The sequence below is a fragment of the Kogia breviceps genome, chromosome 1 (assembly GCF_026419965.1).
Source record: "Kogia breviceps isolate mKogBre1 chromosome 1, mKogBre1 haplotype 1, whole genome shotgun sequence".
Lineage (NCBI taxonomy): Eukaryota > Metazoa > Chordata > Mammalia > Artiodactyla > Physeteridae > Kogia > Kogia breviceps.
The window spans coordinates 36,414,308-36,439,640 of record NC_081310.1 but is presented as its reverse complement, the minus strand read 5'-3'; the positions used below and the strand labels follow the sequence as shown (position 1 = coordinate 36,439,640).

The 25,333-nt window shown below is 38.3% G+C and overlaps 2 protein-coding genes across 8 annotated transcripts in view; one reads left to right on the top strand and one right to left on the bottom strand.

The window, feature by feature from the left end:
* Positions 1–25,333, top strand: part of CHML (CHM like Rab escort protein) — a 261,691-nt gene that overhangs the window by 49,814 nt on the left and 186,544 nt on the right. The gene's annotated exons all lie outside the window — the stretch shown is intronic.
* The window catches only part of WDR64 (WD repeat domain 64), a 140,410-nt gene continuing 133,866 nt past the window's right edge, over positions 18,790–25,333 (bottom strand). The window contains exon 22 of the mRNA XM_059078960.2: positions 18,790–19,646. Within this exon, the coding sequence (XP_058934943.2) occupies positions 19,563–19,646 (84 nt within the window). The 3' untranslated portion in view covers positions 18,790–19,562. The remainder of the gene's footprint in view (positions 19,647–25,333) is intronic.

Sequence of the window (25,333 nt, the reverse complement as noted above, 5' to 3'; positions counted from 1 at the left end):
ACTCTTTTTCCTTCATTTGGGACTTTTTCTTCAGAATAAGCCAATTTGTTTTGTATTTGAATGGGATACCCTGTTGGAGACAGGAAAGAGTTGTTGGACTTTTACCCCATTGTGAACCAGTTTGTTTGTTTCTTTGGATGCTAGCATTTGTGTGCATCATTTGTGTTCTGTTTGTCTTTAAAAAATGGGGAATGTTTCAACTATCCATAAAGAAAGTCCTCTGGGGCGCATTTTGGATAAGTGGTCTGATTACAGCTATGAACTCATGACTAAGAGAAAGATGATATTTTATTGTAACAATGTGTGGTCCACAGTATCTGTTAGGATCTGAGAAACAGTGGCCTTTGAATGGCTGTAAATTACAATATAATCCTGAAACTAGAGCTATTCTGTGGAGAAGCAAGGAAGAATGATGAAATCCCCTGTGTGCAGGCATTTGTGCATTAGGGTGGGAAAACTTCAGACAGTTGTCACTTTCCTCCATCGGAGAGCTAGATTTCCGGAGCTTAGGAAGAGCCTCAGGAACACGTTTCTACCCGGTCTTATGTGCAATGCAAGTGGGCCTCAGTGTGTAAACCTGAACTGTCCTGGAAAAAAACGCTGTGCTTGCACGGATTCTCGGAATTCATACCTGGCGTCTTGCTCCCTCAAGCAGCACCTCGACTTCAGATCCATCTGGAGAAATGTGCAGTCATCCTCTGAAGATTGCTAGGCCTTTGCAAGATCCACCTTGACCTGGGTGAAATTAAAGCATTCACTGGCTCACGCAATTCACCACAGGAGGAACTCCTGCTTGCTAAAGTGCTTTCATGTAAGGGGCCAGTGTGTGGCATGTGTCTCTTTTGGCTGCTCAGGAACTTCAGGTACATGAGCTGTATGTCAATTGTGAAAATGGGGCTGGACGGGAAAAGCAAAATTTGCCCCAGTGGCCACCCGGAGAGCTGCATCCTCAGAGATGCCTGAAACACAGTCACGTTTCCCGTTTTCTATTCACTGCAGGAGTCCCTGGGAGGCAAAGTGAGGCCGAGTGAGTTATCTCGAAAGAACCAGGGTGCATGCAGTTCCTTGCTAGGAGCTCATCCCACAGCCTTCTTGGCTAGTGGTTATGAAACTTGCCCACATGCTCGAAAGGACTGTCTACATGTGCCATGAACAGTGTTGGAGTGCAGCTGTTTCCATGAAGTCTTAGTGAAGGTAGTGCTTTAACACTGGTATGCCTCTCAGGACTGCGAGGTCTCTCATGCTTGGACCCTGGTCATGGAAGAACACAGTGTACCCAAAGTGTCATTTGTGGCTTCTGAGCAACCTCCAGCCACATGGGTCATTGGGCTCAACTCTATGCATGCAGAGGGCAGGGCAACAAACGGCTTCTTCTGTCGGAGAGCTAGATTTCTACCACTTGGAAACAGCCTCAGGAACATGGTTGTAGATGGTCTCGTGTGCAATGCATGTCAGCCTCCTGGTAAAGATCTGAGCTACACTGAAAAATACACTGTGCTTATCATTGATTCTAGGAACTCAAAGATGACATCTCTTAACCTCAAGCTGAAACATGACTTTAGATCCTGCCCCGAAATGAAGGACACTCTTCCCGTACCATTGCTAGGCCTTTGAAAGATCCAACGTCACCAAGGCCTGACTGAGGCAGTGTCTCGGCTATGCACGTCACCTTATGCAAAACCCCTGCTTACAAAAGTGTTCTCATGGAAGTGCCTAGTGTGTCTCATGTGTCTCTTTGCATTGGTCAGAAGATGCTGGTACATAGGCTGGGTGTCCACGTTGAAATTGGGGCCTGATGGGGAAAGCATTATTTGCCCCTTTGGAAAGCAGGATGCTTGCGGCCAGAAAACTGACTGAAAAGCACTGTTGTCGCTCATCTTCTACACCCTGCAGGAATGCCCGGGGAGGAAAAGTGAGTTTTCTCGAAAGAAACAGGGTGCTTGCAATTCCTTGCTAGGAGCTCATCCAGCAGACTACATGTCCTTTCTTTACTGGAACAAATAGGGAGCTATTGGGCAACCTCTGGGAGAATGGGAAAGTATCAAGCCATTAGACAATCCCAGTGGAAAACTCCAGGTCACTGCAGCCCTGAATCCAGCCACATTACTCCCAACCGAATCTGCACAATTCCCAGAGCACAGTTCCCTACACAACATGAGCTAGTGTACTCTAGCAGACCAGACCTAACTGACTAACCCTTGGCTGAGTTGGATTTGGAACTGTTCACCAGTAGGAGCAGTTTCATGGACCAAGATAGGCAATGTGCTGGGTATGTGGTAATAACCCTAGAAAGGATTATTGAGGTGAAAGTTTTGCCTCCAAGGAGCTCAGCTCAAAAGGCAGAAATCGGGGCTTCCCTGGTGGCGCAGTGGTTGAGAATCCGCCTGCCGATGCAGGAGACACGGGTTCGTGCCCTGGTCCGGGAAGATCCCACATGCCGTGGAGCAACTAAGCCCGTGAGCCATGGCCACTAGGCCTGCGCGTCCGGAGCCTGTGCTCCGCAATGGGAGAGGCCACAACAGTGAGAGGCCCGCATACCGCAAAAAAAAAAAAAGGCAGAAATCGTTCTGACAAGAGCTCTCTTTCTTGCTTAAGGAAAGCAAGTAAATATACATACAGACTCCTGGTATGCATTCTCCATGGTACATGCACTTCGGGCAATCTGGAAAGAAAGGGGACTCCTTACTTCAAATAATAAGGACATGAAACATGCTTCTGAAATCTCGTCACTGTTAGATGGAGTTCATAAAGCCCTCATAAGTGGCCATAATTCATTGCAAAGCATTATGGCCACTTAACGTTAAGCAGAGCAGTCATCATCCCTTTTCCCATGGGAATGGATTGTGGAATGGAAATTGACAATTATTATTATAACAGAGAATATACAACTTCATATTGAATCTATTCAATGTGCTCTAACCATGTGCTCTGTTGCCTGTGCTTAGTCATGCTGGCTCTGCACCTTTTGTAAAACAATATTGCCTATAGCCTGAAATATACAGGATAGCCCATTCTCAAGGCTCTGACCTTTAAAGGTATAACACTTTTCCATTCATACAGAGATAAAAAGATACAGAACAGGGCTGGTGGCACAGTGGTTGAGAGTCCACCTGCCGATGCAGGGGAAACGGGTTCCTGCCCCAGTCTGGGAAGATCCCACATGCCGCGGAGTGGCTGGGCCTGTGAGCCATGGCCGCTGAGCCTGCACATCTGGAGCCGGCGCTGCACAGCGGGAGAGGCCACAACAGTGAGAGGCCCGCGTACCACAAAAAAAAAAAAAAAAAAAAAAAAGATACAGAACAGAGAATAACATTTGTCCTTTTGGAGGTTTACAGGAACATTGTGACCAGACATACATAGACAGCTGCAAGAACAAAGGTTCCTGGCACCAAGAAGTTTGCAACAATCAGCCACACCCCCTTCCTTTTTAATATAAAAGAGGCCTGAATTCTATCTTGGGTGAGATGGTTCTTTGGGACACTAGTCCACCATCTTGTCAGTCTGCTGGCTTTCTGAATAAAGTCAGTATTCCTTGCCCCAACAACTCATTTCTCAGTATGAGCCTGGACTTGGTTACAATGTCATACAGCTTGTGAGCTGGAACAGACTGGGCTGTTAACAGTGATCTCCTCATTCCAAACCCAGTGCTTTCCCCACTACATCATGTATATAAAGTTGCAACAAATTCTTATTCTAGAACTTGGGGATGCAGCAAGATTTCTACCCACAGTCCTTACTCTCAGAGAGCTTACCTTCTAGGGAAGGGTAACAGATAACAACAACAAAAAATGCAAATTAATATTATGAACTGGTATTAAGTAATATACAGAACAGGTAAGGAGGGTAGAGAAACAAGACATAGAACTGGGGAGACAGATAGGGGAGGTGCTATTCAAATGAGGATGATCAGAAATAACTCTTATAAGGTGACATTTGATCAGATATCTGAAAAAAAAAAGTTCCCTGGGGAAAATATCCTCATTTTACATCAGATGTGCTGGCTGAGGTATATAATCTTTTTTGACACTTTGCTTATATTGAAAGGATATGCTTTGGCCTGTATATTTTAGACTTATTTTTGTCTCATGTAAAATTTCCCATTGGTGATTATTATCACATTGGTAATTGTTGTCAGGTGTTCCCAGCTTGGTGAGAGTAAAATCTGCTAGCCTGGAATAAATCTAATTTAAAATGTGCTAAGATACTGCCCAAAATATCCTAGCCAAACACAGAAGGTTGGGTGGACTTGGCTTCAAAACTGGGCTCAAGAGCAGATGGGATTTCAGGATATTATAGGATAAGATAGCCAGAATTTTATGGTCAAGATTATATTTTCCACAATAAATGAATCCAAGAATCCATTTCAATTAGATTATGAAAAGTATAAAATTTTCCTACATTTAAAAAGTTTATAATTTAGTTTGTCTAAAAACAAACCAACAAAAGAACAAAACAAACAAAACACATGACTTATAAATGAATAATAATAACAAATGTCATATATCCAAGCTTGGCTTCATTGGGAATTAGACTCTTTGGACACTCTCCTGAAGCATTCATAGTCTGAAACTGTTCTGGTTAATATTTCTTTCTCATATTGTCCTGTATCAAAGTATTATATCCCGTATTCCATAATCTTGTATTTTCTTTATTAGTTAGAGCCACATAGTGATGACAGGCAATTCCTCTGGTCTCAAAACATTTTACCATCTCCTTCACCATCCTAGTTTACTACTTTTAAACTCTGGTTGCAAGTGAGGAGTGATCACCTAGGGAGATTAACAACAACAACAAAAATGATGCCTAGGCCTCACTCAGGAGATTGAAATTAACTGCAACCCCTCTCTTCTTATTAGTTTTTTTCTGCTGCTGTAACAAATTATGACAATCTTAATGATTTAAAATAACACAAATTTATTATCTTACAGTTCTGGAGGCCAAATATCTGAAACAAATATTACAGTTTCTGTGTTCCTTCTAGAAGCTCCAGGGAAAATCTGTTTTCTTGCCTTTTCTAGTTTCAGAAGCAGCCTACATTCTTTGACTTGTGGCACCTTCTTCCATCTTCAAAGCATATTACACCAACATCTGCTTCTCTTGTCAAATCTCTTTTTATCAACTTTGATTCTCTTGCCTCCTTCTTATAAGGACCTTTGTGATTTCTTTGTGTTCATCTACATACCAGGATAAACTATCTTAAAACGCTTTATTTTTCCATATGTCGAAATTTATAATGTGATAAATATTGCATTTTAAATCAGTAAGGAAATTACAGTCAATTTACAAAGTTAAGACAACTATTGGTTGTATCTTTACCCAATACTACACAATGAAATAAATTACAGATGTACTACATTTAAGTTTATATAAAAAAGAAAACCCTTTAAAACCAGAGTGAATACAGTTTGATAATTTTGTAGGAAAGTTCTCTTTTTAAATCTGAATTATAGTTAACATACAATATTATGTTAGTTTCAGATATACAACATAGTGATTCAAAATTTTTATACATTATGAAATGATCACCACACATGTAGTTACCATCTGTCACCATACAAAGTTATTACAATATTGTTGACTATATTCCTATGTGTACATTACATACCAATGACTTATTTTTTTATAACTAGAAGTTTGTACTTCTTAATCCCCTTCACCTAATTCACCCCCACTCTAACTACTCTCCCTTCTGGCAATAACCTGTTGTTCTCTGTGTCTATGAGTCTCTTTTTGTTTTGTTATATTTTTTCATTTGTCTTGTGTTTTATGTTCAACATATGAATGCAATAATACAGAATTTGTTTTTCTCTGTCTGACATATTTCACTTAGCATAATACCCTCACAGTCCAACCATGTTGCTGCAAAGAGGAAAATTTCATTCTTTTTTATGGATGAATAAATTGTTCTTCTTCCTTAAGATTGTTTTAGCTATTTGGGGTCTTTTGTGGATCCATACAAATTTAGGATTCAACTTCTGTGAGAAACTCTATTGATATTTTGATAGAGATTACAGTGAATCTGTTAATTGCTTTGGGGAGTATGGACATTTATTTTATTTCATTTTATTTTTATTTTTTGGCCACGCTGTATGGCTTGCAGGACCAGGGATTGAACCAGGCCATGGCAGTGAAAGTGCCGAGTCCTAACTACTGGACCGCCAGGGAACTCCCATGGACATTTTAGCAGTACTGATTTTTCCAGTCCATGAGCATGGTATATCTATTCATTTGTTTGTGTCATTTTCAATTTCTTTCATTAGTGTCTGATAGTTTTTAGAGTACAGGTCTTTTACCTCTTTAGTTAAATTTATTCTTAAGTGTTTTATTATTTTTTAGGCAATTGTAAATGGGATTGTTTTCTTAATTTCTCTTTCTGACAGTTTGCTATTAGTGTATAGAAATGCCACAGATCTGTATATTGAATATATATATTGCAGATTTACCAAATTCATTTGTTAGTTCTAACTGGTTTTTGGTGGAGTCTTTGGAGTATTTTTTTCTTTAATCTAGTATCATGTCATGTGTAAATAGTGTTTTACTTCTTCCTTTCCAATGTAGATGCCTTTTATTTTTTTCTTTGCCTAACTGTTGTGGATATGACTTCCAATACTATGTTGAATAAAAGTGGTGAGAGTGGGAATCCTTGTCTTGTTCCTGATTTTACAGAAAAAGCTTTCAGCTTTTCACCATTGACTATGATGTTAATTGTTGATTTGTCACATATGGTCTTTATTATGTTGAGGTATGTTTCTTCTCTACATACTTTTTTGAGAGTTTTTATCGTAAATGGATGCTGAATTTTGTCAAATGATTTTTGCATACACTGAGATGATCATATGTTTTGCATCCTTTGTTTTGTTAATGTGGTGTCTCACGTTGAGTGATTTGTGGCTATGGAACCATCTTTGCATCCATGGGATAAATTCCACTTGATCATGGTGTATGATCCTTTAATGTGTCGTTGAATTCAGTTTACTAATATTTTGTTGAGGATTTTTGCACAAGTATTCATCATAATATTGACCTGTAATTTTCCTTTTTTATGATATCTTTGTTTGGTTTTGGTATCAGGGTGATGCTGGCCTTATAGAATGACTTTGGAAGCATTCCTTCCTCTTCCATTTTTTTGTTGTTGTTGTTGCTGTTTATGAACAGTTTGAGAAGGCTAGGCATGAACTCTTCTTTAAATATTTGGTAGAATTCACATCCTGTCAAGCTGTCTGATCCTAGACTTTTGTTTGTTTGGAGTTTTAAAAAATTACTGATTCAATTTTATTACTGGTAATTGGTCTGTTCATATTTTCTATTTCTGATTCAGTCTCAGGAGATTGCATGTTTCTAGGAATTTGTTCATTTCTTCTAGGTTGTCCATTTTATTGGTGTATACTAGTTATCTCTTATGATCCTTTGTATTTCTGTGGTGTCAGTTGTAATTTCCTCTCTTTCTTTCTGATTTTGTTTAAATACAGCCTCTCTCTTTTATCCTTGATGAGTCTGGCTAAGGTTTATTAATTTTATTTGTCTTTTCAAAGAACCAGCTCTTAGTTTCATTGATATTTTTTGGTCTCTATTTTATCAGTAATTATTTCTGCTTGGTCTTTATGATTTCTTTCCTTCTACTAACTTTGGGTTTTGTTTGTTCTTCGTTTTCTATTTCCTTTCATTGTAAGGTTAGGTTGCTTACTTGAGATTTGTCTTGTTTCCTGATGTAGGCTTGTATTGCTATAAATGTCCCTCTTAGAATTGCTTTTGCTATGTCCCATAGATGTTTGAATTGTATTTCCAATTTCATTTGTCTCCAGGTATTTTTAAAAATTCCCTTAGTGACCAATTTGTTGTTTAGTAGCATGTTTTTTAGCCTGCATGTGTTTGTGTTTTTTGCAGTTTTTTTCATGTAGTAGATTTCCAGTCTCATAGCTTTGTGGTTGGAAAAGTTACTTGATATGATGTCAGTCTTCTTAAATTTATTGAAACTTGTTTTGTAGCCTAGCGTGTGATCTAGCCTGCAGAATGTTTTGTATGCACTTGGAAATAATATGTCTTCTGTTGCTTTTGGATGGAATGTATATAGATATCTATTAAGTCCATCTGTTCTAATGTGTCATTTAAGGCCAGTGTTTCCTTATTGAATTTCTGTCTGGATAATCTATTAATGTAAGTGGGGTGTTAAATCCTCTACTACTATTGTATTACTCTCAATTTCCCCCTTTGTTTATTAATATATGCTGTATTTATTTAGGTGCTTCTATGTTGGGTGCATATATATTTACAATTGTTATGTCTTCTTGATGGATTGATTTCTTTATTGTTACGTAATGTCCTTCTTTGACTCTGATAACTCATTATTGACTGGAGGATTTTTGCAGAAACTAATGCCTGTGGCCAGTGATTTTTATTTTGGCTGGCCAAAAATTAATTCTGTTATTTCACTAACACTTTGTGGGTTGTTACATTCAGTAGTTACACCTGACACACCTGTAAAGTCTTTTAATTTTTGTGAAATGTTGTCTTCAATCCACTCTTCTGTAGAAGCAAAGGGGCATTCTCCAGCACCGTGAGTTTCATTTTCACTTTCTATACCAGAATCAATCACTAAGATTTTTTGTTGGTCTAATATTCACAATGTCTGAATCAGAAATATATTCTAAAGAATTATCATCTTCTGAGACAGTAGTACATATGTCACTCAGACAATCAGAGAAAGTATCTGCATAAATTCACTGAAAAATTCTTCTTCACTCAAAATTTTGTGATGCATTATTTTTGAAAATTTTATGTTTATAGTATACACAAGGTTGGAATAAAAACCTAATGGAGCAAAATGTGAATGATAATGACAATCATAAGTTGTGTACTGAACCCTTGGTCAATTTTAAGCTCTGACAACTTTGCACAGTGATGTTAATTGTATCACTTTCTAAAAACGTATTGATACGTCTCCAGTCAATAATGTTCAGGTAACAAAAGATGTTTAATATGTCTCCAGTCAATAATGTGATAACAGTCTTTGTTTTAAATTCTACTTTGTCTGATATGAATATTGTTATCCCAGGTTTCCTTTCTTTTCCATTTGCATGGAATAACTTTTCCATCTCCTCACTTTTGGTATGTGTGTGTATTTAGCTCTGAAGAGAGGTTTTTGTAGGCAGAATATATGTTGGTCTTGTTTTTGTATCTATTCAGCCACTCTGTGTCTTTTGATTGGAGCATTTAGTCTGTTTACACTTAATGTAATTATTGATATAGCTGAACTTTCTGCTGTTTTGTTAATTGCTTTCTGGTTGTTTTTACAGTTCTTTATTTTTCCTTTCTTTTTCTTTTGCTCCCTTCCCTTGTGATTTGATGACTATCTTTAGTGTTATGTTTGAATTTGTGTGTGTGTGTGTGTGTGTGTGTGTGTGTGTGTGTGTGTGTGTGTGTCTGTTATATACACTTCTGGTTTTTGGTTATCAAGAGGTTTATATATGATTAAATAGAAATGTTAATATGTAAATATTCATAGTATATATATGACTATGTTAGTTGATGATCTCTTAAGTTTGAACCATTCTAACAACCCTGTATTTTTTTCTCCTCCCCCACCATTTTATATTTTGACATCTTATTTTCCATCTGTTTGTTTTGTGTATCCCTTAACTATTTATTGTGGGTAAATGACTTTACTACTTTGTTTTTTAAACTTCCTACTAGATTTGGAAGTGGTTGATCTACTGTTTTACTGTATATTTACCTTTAACAATGAGATTTTTCTTTTTGTAATTTTCATATTTCTAATTGTATTCTTTTCTGCTTAGTAAAGCCCCATTAACATTTCTTGTAAAGCTTGTTTAGTGGTGCTGAACTCTTTTAGCTTTTAGGTGTCTGTAAAACTTTTAATCTCTCCTTCAAATCTGAATGAAAGCTTTACCAGGTAGAGTATTCTTAGCTGTAGCTTTTCCCTTTCATCACTCAAAATATATTGTGCCACTCCCTTCTGGCCTGTTGAACTATCCCTGTTACCCTTGGAATGAATGCACCTTTATCATGGTGTATGATCTTTTTTATGTGCTGTTAGATTTGGTTTGCTAATTTTGTTGAGGATTTTTGCATTAATATTCATCAAAGATATTGGCCTGTAATTTCTTTTGTAGTGTCTTTGTTTGGCTTTTGTATCAGGGTAATGGTGACCTCATAGAATGAATTTGGGAGTATTCCCTCCTCCTCAAATTTATGGAATAGTTTGAGAAGGATAGGTATAAGTTCTTCTTTTATGTTTGGCAGAATTCCCCAGTGAAGCTGTTCAGTCCTGGATTATTATTTGTGAGGACCTTTTAAAATTACAGGTTCTATTTTACTTCTAGTGATCAGTCTGGTCAAATTCTCTGTTTCTGCTTGACCCAGTGTTGGCAGGCTGTATATTTCTAGAATTTGTCCATTTCCTCTAGGTTATACAATTTTTTGACATATAACTGTTCATAGTGTTGTCTTATGGTTTTTGTATTTCTGTGGTATCAGTTGTTATTTCTCTGTTTTCATTTCCTATTTTGTTTACTTGGGTCCTCTCTTTTTCTCAGTGAGCCTGGCTAGTGGTTTGTTAATTTTGTTTATCTCTTTAAAAAACCAGCTCTTGGTTTTATTGATATTTTCTATTTTTAAAAATCTCTATTTATTTCCTCTCTGATCTTTATTATTTTCTTCCTTCTGCTGCCTTTGGGCTTTTTGTTTGTTTTCTTTTTCTAATTCTTTTAGGTAGTAGGGTAGGTTGTTTATTTGAGATTTTTCTTCTTTCTTGAGGAGGGCCAGTATCACTATGAATTTTCTGCTTAGAACTGCTTTGGCTGCACCCTATACATTTTGTATGGTTGTTTTTTTTCAGTTTTGTTTGTCTTGAGGTATTTTCTGATTTCTTCTTTGATTTTATCATTGACCCATTGGGTATTTTAGTAGCATGTTGTTTAATCTCCACATGTTTGTTCTTTTCCCATTTTTCTTTCTGTAGTTGATTTCTAGTTTCATACTCTTGCAGTCAGAAAAGATGGTTGACATAATTTCTATCTTCTTAAATTTTTCAAGTCTTGTTTTGTGACCTACTATGTGATCTATCCCAGAGAACATTCCATGCATGCTTGAAAAGAATATGTATTCTGCTTTTTTGGATGTAGTGTCCTGTAGATATCAACTAAGTTCAACTGTTGCCTTATTGCTTTTCTGTCTGAATGATTTGTCCATTGATGTCAGTAAGCTGTTAAAGTCTCATACTATTATTGTATTATTGTCAGTTTCTCCTTTTCTGTCTGTTAGTATTTGCTTTATATATTTAGGTGCTCCTGTGTTGGGTGCCTATATGTTAGCAAGTGTAATATCCTCTTTTACTCATCCCTTTATCATTATATAACGTCCTTCTTTGTCTTTCTTTATGGCCTTTGTTTTAAAGTCTATGTTGTTTGATACGAGTACTGCTACCCCTGCTTTCTTATTGTTTCTGTTTGCATGAAATATCTTTTTCCATCCCTTCACTTTCAGTCTGTGTTCGTTCTTCACTCTGAAGTGATTTTACTATAGGCAGCATATTGCAGGTTCTTTTTTTTTTTTTTCAATCAGCTACTCTATGTCTTGTGATTGAAACATTTAATCCATTGACATTTTAAGTAATTGTTGATAGGTATGTACTTATTGCCATTTTAATCCTTGTTTTCCAGTTATTTTTCTAGGTCTTCTTTGTTCATTTCTTCTTTTCATTTTTCCTTTTGTGGTTTGATGATTTTATTTTGTAGTATCCTTGAGTTTTTTGGTTTTGGGGGTTTTTTTTAGTGAACTTAGTGTATGTTTTAGATTTGTGATTACCATGGGGGTTCATGTATATTGACACATATCTATATTTACTTGCTTTAAACTGATAGTTATTTAATGTCAGGTACATTCTAAGCGATCGATATTTTTTTACTCTCCCCTCCCCCCACATTTTCTGATTTTTATGTCCTTTTTTACATCTTCATGTTTATCCTTTCACTGTTTATTGTAGTTATAATTGCTTAAAATGTTTAATTTTTTAAAATCTCTGTACTGACTTATTTAAGTGATATGAAATCCTTACTATATATTTGCCTTTCCTATTGGGATTTCCCCTTTCCTAAATATTCTTGCTTCTTTTCCATTTAGAGAAGAGCCTTCAACATTTCTTTTAGGATAGGTTTAGTATTGCTGAATTACTATAGTTTTTACTTGTCTGAGAAATTCTTTATCTCTCTTTCTATTCTAAATTATAATGTTAGTGGGTGGAGTCTCTATGTTGCAGGCTTTTCCCTATCAGGACTTTGAATACACCATTCCACTCCCTTCTGGCCTAAAAATTTCTGCAGAGAAATCAGCTGATAGGTTTATAGGAGTTCCCTTGTAAATGACTTTATTTTTCTCTTGCTGCCTTCAGAATCCTCTCTATCTTTTAACTTTTGCCTTTTTAATTATGATATGTCTTGATGTGGGTCTGTTTCAGTTCATCTTGTTTGGAACCCTTTTCATTTTACTTAACTTTCTCTGTCTCTATGAATTTAGGGGAAACAGTTATCTACTGTGGTTTTGAAGGGGTTTTCTTTTGGGAGCATTAGTCTGTAGACTGTGTCTGTCCAGTGTCTTTGGTAAAAGGGTTAGTTTTGATATGGACACCAGCTACATCTTTCCTCAGGGTATGCTGCCCTGCCCCCATCAAGGGGGTGTGGTTGGTGTTGGAGTATCTAAAGCTTGTGTAGGGTGTGAGGTGGGACTTCCTCTCTGCTCTTTGTCTGTCACTACCCTGTCAGGGGTGGGGAGTTGAAGTAGATGTTGTTGGAGTGTAAGCCCTGAGAGTTGGGCTTGATCAGACTCCATTCCTCTTGAGTGCTTGCCCTGCCCCAGGAGGAAAGTTCTGAAGCAAAGGAAGCCCATGTGCTCACAGAGGACTGATGCATCACCTGTGTAGGCATCCATGGCCCTGCTTAGATGCAGCCCAAGTTTGGTTTCCTTTCCTCTGTTGTGTTCATTCTAGATCTAGTACAAGGCTCTGGCGTGGAATGGGTGGGGCTGGAGTGTTTACTAGGCTGGGGGTGGGAGTTGGCGTGATGTGGCTGCAGAAATTAAGGTGGCTGAACTGCCACCATAGATCTGGGCTGCCTCTGTGGCCGTCTTCTCCCAGGACCTGTATGCCCCAGATCTAGGGCTAAGCTGTGGCATGGTGTGGGTTAGGCCCAGACTCTCGCTCAGCTCGAGAAGGTTCCTGAGGTATCACCCAAGTAAGCACTGACAAAGGCCACTGCAGCCCCACCTGGACCATACCCCAGCCCCCCTGGGCTGTCTCTGTGTAGCTAGACCAAGTCTTTTCACAGGGCCAAGCTAGCCAAGATCATGCACCAGGCTATGGTGTGGAGTGAGCAGGGCCAGGTGTTCACTCCATTTGGATTTTGGGGACTACAATGAGGTGGCAGCAGCCAATGCAGAGCTCTCTCTACCCTGACTGTTGGCAAGCTACCATGCATACAGTCTTTGCAAGTAGAGTCTAGGCTTCTCCAGCCCTTCTGTCTATCCCAGCAGTTCTCTTAGTAGCCAAGTGGGCTTGTCTCCTCTGTGTAGGACCTCAGGACTGGGACACCCAGTCTGTGGCTCAATCTGCTCACTCCCCAGGGTGAGGGTTCACCCATGTGGACCATTTCTTCCTTTCAGATTCCTCCCAGATTCAGAGGACCTGACCTTATGCCTTCTTTTCCATCCTATCCAGTTATGTGGAAATCTTTCTTGCAGCTATGGTTGTATAAAAATTCTTCTGCCAGTTTCCAGTTAGTTTTCCATGAGAATTATTCTACATGTAGACATATTTTGATGTGTTTGCAAGGGGACATGAGCTCCACATCCTCCTACTCCACCACCTTGATCCAACTCTCTAAGTATCTTTACAGTCATTACCTGAACTCTTTATTAGGTAGATTGCTTATCTTTACTTTTCTTAGTTCTTCTGGAGTTTATCTTGTTCCTTCATTTGGACCTTATTCTTCTGTTGCCTCATTTATGATTCTCTGGTTTTATTTCTATGTATTAGGTAGGTTGTTTACATTTCCTGATCTTGGAGAAGTGGCCTTATGTAGTAGACATCCTATGGATCCCTGCAGCACACTCCCTTCTGATCATGAGAGCTATAGGTTCTAAAGGTTCCCCCTATGTGCACTGAGTGTGTCCTTCTGTAGTGACAGGGCCAACTACTGCTGCCCCCACCCAGTTGGTCACACACAGCGGGCTGGCAGTCTTCATGACTGGCTTCATGGCCCAGGGAGTCCTGGGGCTGGTACTGTCTACCTGGTAGGTAGAGCTGCTCTTGGGGAGTGTGGCTGTGGGACCTGAGGAATCCTGAGGCCGGCGCTCACCTGCTGGTGGTTAGGACCAGGTCCCAGGGTGGCTGGTTTTGTGACTCATAGAACTTCAGAGCTGATGCTGACGCATTGGTAGGCAGGGCCATTTCCCAGGGCGGCTGCTTTTGGGACCCAGGCATTCCTGGAACTGGTGCTAGCCCATTGGTGGTCAAGTTTGGGTTCCCACACAGCTGGCTACTTGGCCTGGGATGTTCTGGGACTGGTGCTGATCAGCTGGTTGTTCAGTTAGCCCCTAGCACTAACATGCCAGAGTGAGGATTCCAAACTGACACTTGCCGGCACCAGTGTCCTGTGTTAGAATGAGCTCCCCAGAATGACTTCTACCAGTGTCTAGGTCCCCAGGGAGAGTCCTAATAACCTCCTACCTCTCCTGGTGGCTCTCCAAGATCAGCAATTGGGTCTGACACAAGAGTCTTTCAAATTACTCTCTCTGCCCTGGGACTTGGAGCCTGTGAGATTTTTGCATGTGCCCTTTAAGAGTAGAATCTCTGTTTCCTACAGCTCTCTGGCTCTCCTATACAATAATCCTGCTAGCCTTCAGTGCCAACCTTCTGGGGGCTCATCTTCTGTTGCAGAACTCCTGGTCTGGGGAGTCCCATGTTGGGGTCAGGCCCCGCACTCCTTGGAACAATCCTCTAATCTCTGCAGCTGAGATTATCCTTCTGTTTTTGAGTCGTCTACCCAGGTATGTGGGTCTTGACTATACCACATCTTCACGCTCCCTATCCATTTTGTTATGGTTCCTTCTTTATATTTATCCTTAGGTGTGGAAAATCTTTTGTTGGTCTTCAGGTCATTCTCACCAATAGGGTCTCTGTAAATAGTTGTAATTTTGGTTTGCCCATGGGAGTAGGTGAGCTCATGGTCTTCCTACTCTTGGCCTAATCTTGGTCACACCCCTGTCTATTTTTAAATTATCTGTATTTTAAAACTATGACATTACTGTTATTGCTTTGTCCTGTTAATGTTCATTTAAGTTAACCACTTGTATACAATTTTCCATCTCTGAACTCCTATCCATTTTCCATCTTCTTAAATAATATCCTTTAGTACTTTCTTTAATGTGTTTCTACTATGATTAATTTCCTCAATTTTTGTTGTCCAGGATCCTATGTGATTTTTAGCTATTTTCCCCTTGATTGAGAATGCTTAGCTGGCATTCATTTTATTTCAGAACTTCGAGGATATCATTCTATGTTTTCTGGTCCCTCACAACCATTTTTTTCTGTGGAGAAGTTAGCAGAAGTCATTTTAATTGTGCTACTTTGAAGAGATTTTGTCCTTTTTCCACTTCTCTTGCTTTCATAATTTGTTCTTTGTTCAATTTTCAGCAATTTTACTATGAAATGTGTGGATTTGTATTTTTTAATTAATAATTGTTTATTTTGCCTAAGGCCAATGGCTCTTCCTGCTTCTGTAGGTTAGAGGCTTTTATCAGGTTTTGAAAACTAACTGAATATTGCTGCTACCCTATTCTTTTCTCTCCTGGTACTACTGTTATTCTTCATATATCTCAATTCTGCTTTTACCCTCTCCCTTTTTCATCTTTCCATTTCTCAGTGCTTCATTACGGATAATTCCTTGTAACCTATACTTTTCAGCTCACTAATTTTCTCTTTAGTCGACTTAGTCTGTTGTTATATTCTTTGACTGAGTTTTTCATTTTTGTCATTGTGTTTTTTGGTTCTAGAATTTCCATTTGGTTCTTATCAACAATTTCTATTTCTCTGCTAAAATTCTAAATCTTGTGTTTTATCTCCTCCAATATAATAAGCACAGTTAATTTAAAGTCTATATCTGGAGTCCCCAGGTATTTTTTCTATTACCTGCTGTTTTCTGTCAGTTGTCATTCTTGTTGTCTTGTGTCCTCATGTACCTAGTCATTTTTTTGTAGTGTCATAGATATATATTTGGAATAGTTAAGATGTAATTTAAGGCCTAAGATGACATCATCTTTCTCCACAGTATGTACTCTTGCTTCTGAAGGCTCCTGGGTACTCTAGCAATTTAGGATTACCTTAGTCCAATTTCAGGGATTAAAATATCTGAAGGCAGAACTGTAGTCCCCAGTGAAGATCTGTTTAGCTTTATGTCACTTATTTCTAATATGCAGGTTTTTGGAGCCTCAACCCAAAGCTAGAGGGGTTTATACCTTGATGGGGCCTGGATTCCATTCCCTGTCCCTTTAGCCCTAATTATCACTTCAACTCCTTAGCCACTTAATCTCCCATTCTTGAATCACCACATGCTTACAGGAGAAAATTAGCTTCAAAAGTTGGGCCTCAGTCCCCTAGAATCTGGTACATTCATGCTTCACCATCCCATTTGTGATCAGATGCCTTCATAGAGATGTTTTCTTTATTTTGACCTTGTTTCTTAGTTGCCTTCAGTGGGAGTGATTGGGCCAAACTACGTAGTCTACCATTACCGGAAACAGAAATCATTACCTTATGTTTTAGTAAATATTTTAACTCCACACTAAAATAAAATATTCTTATTTATTTGTCAACAAGTCAAGGGCTTCTCTGGTGGCTCAGTGGTTGAGAGTCCGCCTGCTGATGCAGGGGACACGGGTTCGTGCCTCGGTCCGGGAAGATCCCACATGCCATGGAGCAGCTAGGCCCGTGAGCCATGGCCGCTGGGCCTGCACGTCCGGAGCCTGTGCTCCGTAATGGGAGAGGCCACAACAGTGAGAGGCCTGTGTAATGAAAAAAAAAAAAAAAAAAACAAACCAAGTCAAGCCTTTTCTTTTTCTTTTTTTTTGCGGTACGTGGGCATCTCACTGTTGTGGCCTCTCCCGTTGTTGAGCACAGGCTCCGGATGCACAGGCCCAGCAGCCATGGCTCACGGGCCTAGCTGCTCTGTGGCATGTGGAATCTTCCCGGACCGGGGCACAAACCCATGTCCCCTGCATCGGCAGGCGGACTCTCAACCACTGCACCACCAGAGAAGCCCAAGCCTTTTCTTAAATGATTAATTTACTTGGCTTGTCATTTGATAAGTGAGGGAAAAGATAAAATTTTTCTACATATTTTGTGTATCATTAAAATTATTATAATCACCTAATTAGTTATACTGCTATTCTTAACATTATACTGACTAAAATACAATCATTTATTACTTAATGTGCAAAAATTCCAAAATTTTTTAAAAAATTATGAGGGTCAAGTAATTGTATATTTCTGTTAAAAGAGGTTTGAGAGAACTCCTCAGTTAAAAAAGGAGAGGGATGCTAGTTTAGGGCCTTGAATGCCACATTAAAGGAATTGAGTGCATGGCAGGGTATTCAATATTGTCTTGTTCTAGGAAATCTATGCCTAGGGATCAAATGGCCTTCTTTTACAACTGAGATTGAAAGACAGGAAATGAGATCATTTTCATCAACTCCTTTGAATTTTCTTGTTACTTTTAGAATTTTTTTTTTTTTTAAAGAATCTTCTGGGGCAAAATGGGTAAAGGAGGTTAAAAGGTACAGACTTCCAGTTATAAAATAAGTAAGTCATGGGGATGTAAAGTATAACACTGTGACTATAGTTAATAATACTGTGTTGTATATTTGAAAGTTGCTGAGAGTAGGTCTTTGTTTTTTGTTTGTTTTTTTAATTCCTCAGCAACCCTCAGGTGCCTGCACTCCAGCTGCTCCCCCATGTGCTCCCCAGAGAGTAGATCTTAAAAGTCCTCATCACAAGAAAAAAGAAAAAAAGTAGCTATGTATGGGGATGGATGTTAATTAGACTTACTGTGGAGATCACTTCACAAAATATACTAATGTTGAATCATTTTATTGTACACCTGAAACTAATATAATAGTATATGTCAATTATACGTCAATTAAAGAAAAAAAAGAATCTCCTGGCTTTCTTAGGTATTTAGGACCAGTTTCCCGTAACTATATTCTGTTTTTCCTGGAGTCTCTTCTTTCATTTGAGTAAATTATACAAATTATTTTTTAAAAATTAAAAAATGTTAATGTTCAATATTTTCTGTTGGAACTTTAGTTTTAAATGTAATTAAAATAAGTGAAGAAAAAATTTCAAAGAAAAAAAAGTCAGTAGGAAAAATGATTAGATTCCCATGAAAACAAAAATTAGTACATGTCTATAAATAAACATAAAAAAGTGAAATTTTTTATTCATATGAATAAGATCCATATGAATAAAAAATTTGCTTAGTTTTCCAAAGTTGTTGGGATTTAAGAATTATAGAACACTTCCTAGAATGTAAAGGCAGTATCAAATGTTCAGGGACCATAGTTTTTTCTTCCCACGTGGCCTTGTGCTTTGGGGAAAGTAGACTAACCCTTGACACAGGAATGCTTTTATTACTTAGAACCACAAATATTTTTTCCCAAAATGACTTGGGTCAGCCAGTCTTCAGGCTTCAATTCTTGGTACTTCCTCATGTCTTTGACTTATTTAAAATCTCATTTATTATTGATCAAATGTAGATGCTTTCATTTTTTACATGAGTATCCAATGGTGAAATTAATCATTTGAGCAAAATATCAGAATCAATTAATAAAGGTATCAGTAAAAGATGAACCCCAGCAACTTCAGATAGCCATTCAAGTTCTATTATCTGGAGTAATTTATAGTCTAAATGCAAATAACTTCTGACTTTATCTAAGAAACTCTGAGCATTTTCTTCCATATGACATTTTTCTAAATGAAAAAGACAAATAGCTAGAGGCTTGACTGGCACATTTTTCTTTGTAATAATAATTCTCTTTATACTGCACATAGCATGACACATAAGTGATTTCCCTCTTACTGCATACATTCTGATAATAATTCTGGTTATAAATTAGGGTGAACAATGGGAGGTGGAAAACAAGTCATTGATAACCATATTATTTTAGATCTACTTATGCTGTTGATTTTCTTTGTTTCTTTATGAGTCATTTTTCTGACAGTAAATAAGAAATATTCCTTATTCAGTAAGTGGATTTCCATGTATGAAAGAAGCTGGCCAACTGGATGTTGCTGCTTGCATGGCATTCAGAGATGAGGCCATCTGAACACCCTGAGTAATCTTTTCCATCAATAGGATGGCCTGAGGATACAGAGGTGGGTGACAATATCTGATAGACCCTCCTCACTTTCATTCTGAAATAAAGACTGGAGTATCAATGAGACCTTGCCATTTGATGTGCAGCTCAGGCATCAGCAGCCACTTCTGATTTTTCTCTCTTCATTTGGGGATGGCTGGGAAGAAAGAAGAAGTCAGGTTTATTTGTGGGACCAAATTTCTTTTCAGACTTCTCCTCCGTTGTACCTGTGAAAGAAAGGACAGGTCAGTTAGTAACTGTATTATATGACAAACACAATTTTTTAGAGTCAATCTGTACCACTAATTTTTATGAAGTTTTTAATCCTCCTAAAGGATTAAAGGAAGAAAGTTTAGTTATTTACTTAGCTATCCTATGTGCCTCCAGGGTAAAAATGTGTTTAAAAAAAAAAAAAATAGGAGGTGAGGCTCCAGCAGCTCATGGTGGAAGAGCAAAGGCTTTAGAACTACTTAACTCTGGAATTATCCATTCTTGGGATTCTCTGCCTAATCTGTAAAGGTTTGGGGGTTGGTTAAAATAAAAGAAAACAAAGAAGCTTGTTAGGTTGTTGTAATATTAATATTATGAGTCCATTGTCTTACAAAAAAATAAAATCAAGTGATGATCCCACAAATGAGAAAAAAAAAGTTAGTTTTGAATTAGCTATATTCAGAAAACATGCATATAAAAAGTTAAGCTCATTTGGTTTCAAAATTTAGATCAAGAAGTGTCTAAATTTGTCAAAGAGTAGACAAGATGGTGGAGTAGAAACACTTAAGCTCACCTCTTCTCATGAAAACATCAACATCACAACTAACTGCTGAAAAACCATCAACAAAAAACCTGGAACCTACCAAAAAGATATTCTACTTTCAAAGACAAAGAAACCATAATGAGACAGTAGAAGGGGTGCATCTGTGATACAGTCAAATCCCATACTGGCTGGGTGAGCAACCCACAAACTGGAAAATAATTAAATCACAGAGGTTTTCCCACAGAAGCAAGAGTTCTGAGCCCCACATCAGGCACCCCAGCCTGGGGGTCTGGCATCAGGAGGAGGATCCCCCAGAGCATTTGGCTTTGAATGCAAATGGGATTTGATTGCAGCAACTCCACAGGACGGGGGGAAACAGAAACTCAACTCTTGGAGGGCACACGCAAGGTCTTGTGTGCACCTGGACCCCAGGGGAAAAAAGCAGTGACTTCATAAGAACCTGGGCCAGACCTACTAGCTGGTCTTGGATGGTCTTCTGGGGAGGTGGGGAAGGCTGTGGCTCACTGTGGGCTCAAGGACACTGGTGGCAGAGGTACTGGGAAATATTCATGGACATGAGCTCTCCTGGAAGCTGCCATTTTGACACCAAGTCCTGGTACCACCCAACAGCCTGTAGGCTCCAGTGCTGGGATGCCTCAGGTCAAACAAACAATGGGGCAAGAACAAAGCCCCACCCATCAGCACACAGGCTGCCTAAAGTCTTCCTGAGCCCACAGCCCCCTCTAAACACACCCCTTGACACAGCCCTGGCCACCAGAGGGACAAGACCCAGCTCCATTGACCAGAGGACAGGCACTGGTCCCTCCCACCAGGAAACCTGCCCAAGCCTCTTAGAACAGACTCAGCCACCAAAGGGCAGACATCAGAAGCAAGAGGAACTGCAGTCTTACAGCCTACGTAATGGAGACTGCAAACTGAAAGCTAGACAAAATGAGATGGCAGAGGAATATGTTCCAGGTGAAAGAACAAGATAAAACCTCAGAAGAACAACTAAGTGAAGTGGAGATAGGCAATATACCCAAAAACAATTCAGAGTAATGATAGTAAAGATCATGCCAGATCTCGAAAAAGAATGGAGGCGTAGACCAAAAAGATACAAGAAATATTTACCAAAGAGCTAGAAGACATAAAGAACAAACAAACAGAGTTGAACAATACAATAACTGCAATGAAAAATACACCAGAAGGAATCAATAGCAGAATAAATGAGGCAGAAAAAATGGATCAGTGAGCTGCAAGACAAACTGGTGGAAATCATTGCCACAGAACAGAATAAAAAAAAAAAAGAATGAAAAGAAATGAGGACAGTTTAAGACCTCTAGGAGAACACTAAATGCACAAACATTCACATTATAGGTGTCCCACAAGGGGAAAAGAGAAAGAAAGTGCTAGAAACACTATTTGAATAGATAATAGCTGAAAACATCCCTTATATGTGAAACAGTCAGCCAAGTCCAGGAAGTGCAGAGAGTCCCAGGCAGGATAAACCCAAGGAGGAACACACTGAGACACATATTAATCGAATTGACAAAAATTAAAGAAAGAAAGAAAATATTAAAAGCAACAAGAAAAAAGCAACAAATAACATACAAGGGCATCCCCATAAGTTTCTATAGCAGAAACTCTGTAGGCCAGAAGAGAGTGGCATTATATGGTTAAACCTATATATAGGTTTAAAGGGAAAAAGGGAAAAAACTATAACCAAGAAAACTCTACCCAGCAAGGCTCTTGTTCAGATATGTTGGAGAAATCAAGCTTTACACACAAGCAGAAGCTAAGAGAATTCAGCCCCACCAAACCAGCTTTACAACCAATGCTAAAGGAACTTCTCTAGGCAGAAAAGAAAAGGGCACAACTAGAAACAAGAAAATTACAAGTGGAAAAGCTCACCAGTAAAGGCAAACATACAGTAAAGGTAGGAAATCATACACGCACAAATATGCTATCAAAACCAGCAATCATGATAAGAGGAGAGGACAAATGCAGAATATTGGAAATGCATCTGAAATTTAAGAGACCAGTAACTTAAAACAATCTTGTTTATATAGAGACTGCTATATCAAAACCTGATGATAACTGCAAACCAAAAATCTACAATAGATACACAAACAAAAAAGAAAAAGGAATCCAAACACAACACTAAAGACAGTCTTTAAATCACCAGAGAAGAGACCAAACGAGGAAGGGAAGAAAAAAAGATGTACAAAAGTAAATCCAAATCAATTTACACAATGTCAACAGGAACATACATTTCAATAATTACCTTAAACGTAAATGGATTAAATGCTTCAGCCAGAGAACTTAGACTGGTTGAATGGATATGAAAACAAGACTCAAAAATATGCATTCTATAAGAGACCCACTTTAGATCTAGGGACACATACAGACTGAAAGTGAGGGGATAGAAAGAGATATTCCATGCAAATGGAAATCAAAAGAAAGCTAGAGTAGCAATACTCATATCAGACAAAATAGACTTTAAAATAGAGACTGCTATAAGAGACAAAGAAGAACACTACATAATGATCAAGGGATCAATCCAAGAGAAGACATAACAACTGTAAATATATATGCACCCAACATAGGAACACCTCAATATATATGGCAAATGCTAACAGCCATGAAAGGAGAAATCAACAGTAACAAAATAATAGTGGGTCGGGGGACTTCCCTGGTGGTTCAGTAGTAAAGAATTTGCCTTCCAATGCAGGGGACAGGGGTTCAAGCCCTGGTTGGGGAACTAGGATCCCACATGCAGTGGGGCAACTAAGCCCACACACCACAACTACTGAGGTAGTACACCTTAGCTAGAGAGCCTGTGTGCTGCAAACTACAGAGCTCATGTGCTCTGAAGCCTGTGCACCACAAGTAGAGAAGAGAAAACTCACATGCCACAACTAGAGAGAAGCCTGCACGCCACAACAAGAGGCCCTGCATGCCTCAACGAAGATCCCATGTGCCGCAACTAAGACCCAACGCAGCCAAAAAATAAATGAATAAATAAATAAACAATAGTGGGGGACTTTAACACCCCACTTTCATCAATGAACAGATCATCCAGACAGGAAATCAATAAAGAAACACAGGCCTTAAATGACACATTAGAACAGATAGACTTAATTGATATTTATAGAGCATTCCATTCAAAAGCAGCAGAATACACATTCTTTTCAAGTGCACATGGAATATTCTACTGGATAGATCACATGCTGGGCCATAAAAAAGCCTTGATAAATTTTAAAAAATTGAAATCATATAGAGCATCTTTTCCAACCACAACACTTTGAGACTAGAAATCAACCACAAGAAGAAAACTACAAAAAAATAAATAAATAAAACATGTGGAGGCTAAACAATATGCTACCAAACAACCAACAGATCACTGAAGAAATCAAAGAAGAAATAAAAAAATGCCCAGAGACACATGAAAATGAAAACATGATGATCCAAAACCTTTGAGATGCAGCAAAAGAAGTTCTAAGAGGAAAGTTTATAGCAATAAAATTGTACCTCATGAAACAAGAAAAATCTTAAATAACCTAACCTTACACGTAAAGCAACTGGAGAAAGAAAAACAAACAAAACCCAAAGTTAGTAAAAGGACAGAAATCATAAAGACCAGAGCAGAAATAAATGAAATAGAAGTGAAGAAAAGAATAGAAAAGATCAATGAAACTAAAAGCTGGTTCTTTGAAAAGATAAACAAAATTGATAAAGCTTTAGCCAGACCCATCAAGAAAAAGAGGGAGTGGGCTCAAATCAATAAAATTAGAAATGAAAAAAGAGAACTTACAATGGACACCACAGAAATACAAAGGATCATAAGAGATGAGTACCAGCAACTATATGCTAATAAAATGGACAACCTAGGAGAAATGGACAAATTCTTAGAAAGGTAAATCTCCCAAGACTGAACCAGGAAGAAATAGAAAATATGAACAGACCAGTCACAAGTACTGAAATTGCAACTGTGATTTAAAAACTTCCAACAAACAAAAGTCCAGAAATGATGGCTTCAGAGATGAATTCTATCAAATATTTAGAGAAGAGTTAACACCTATCCTTCTGAAACTATTCCAAAAAAATCTCAGAGGAAGGAACACTCCCAAACTCATTCTATGAATCCACCATCATCACCCTGATACCAAAACCAGACAAAGTTACCACAAGAAAAGAAAATTACAGGCCAATATCATGATGAACATACATGCGAAAATCCTCAACAAAATACTAGCAAAGTGAATCCAACAATACATTAAAAGGATCATACACCATGATCAGTGGAATTTATTCCAGGGATGCAAGGATTTTTCAATATCTGCAAATTGAACATTATGATACACCACATTAACAAACTGAAGAATAAAATCCATATGATCATCTCAGTAGATGCAGAAAAAGCTTTTGACAAAATTCAACACCCATTTATGATAAAAACTCTCCAGAATGTGGGCATAGAGGGAAACTACCTCAACATAATAAAAGCCATATATGACAAACCCACAGCTAACATCGTACCTAAAGACGAAAAGCTGAAAGCATTTCCTCTAAGATCAGGAACAAGACAAGGATGTCCACTCTCTCCACTTTTATTCAACATAATTTTGGGAAGTCCTAGCTAAAGATAAACTCAAAACAGATTAAAGGCCTAAATGTAAGGTTGGATACTATAAAACTGTTAGAGGAAAACGTAGGCAGAACCAACTTTAACATAAATCACCGCAGTATCTTTTTAGATCTACCTCCTAGAGTAATGGAAAAAAAAACAAAAATAAACAAATGAGACTTCATTAAACTCAAATGCTTTTGCACACCAAAGGAAACCATAAATAAAATGATAAGATGACCCATAGAGTGGGAGAAAATATTTGCAAACAGTGAGACTGACAGTGGATTAATCTCCAAAATTTACAAACAGCTCATGCGGCTCAATATCAAAAAATTAAACAAACCAATCAAAAAATGGGCAGAAGACCTAAATAGACATTTCTCCACAGAAGACATACAGATGGCCAAGAGTCACATGAAAAGATGCTCAACATCACTAATTATTAGAGAAATGCAAATCAAAACTACAGTGAGATATCACCTCACACCAGTCAGAATGGCCATCATCAAAAAGTCTACAAACAAAACCTG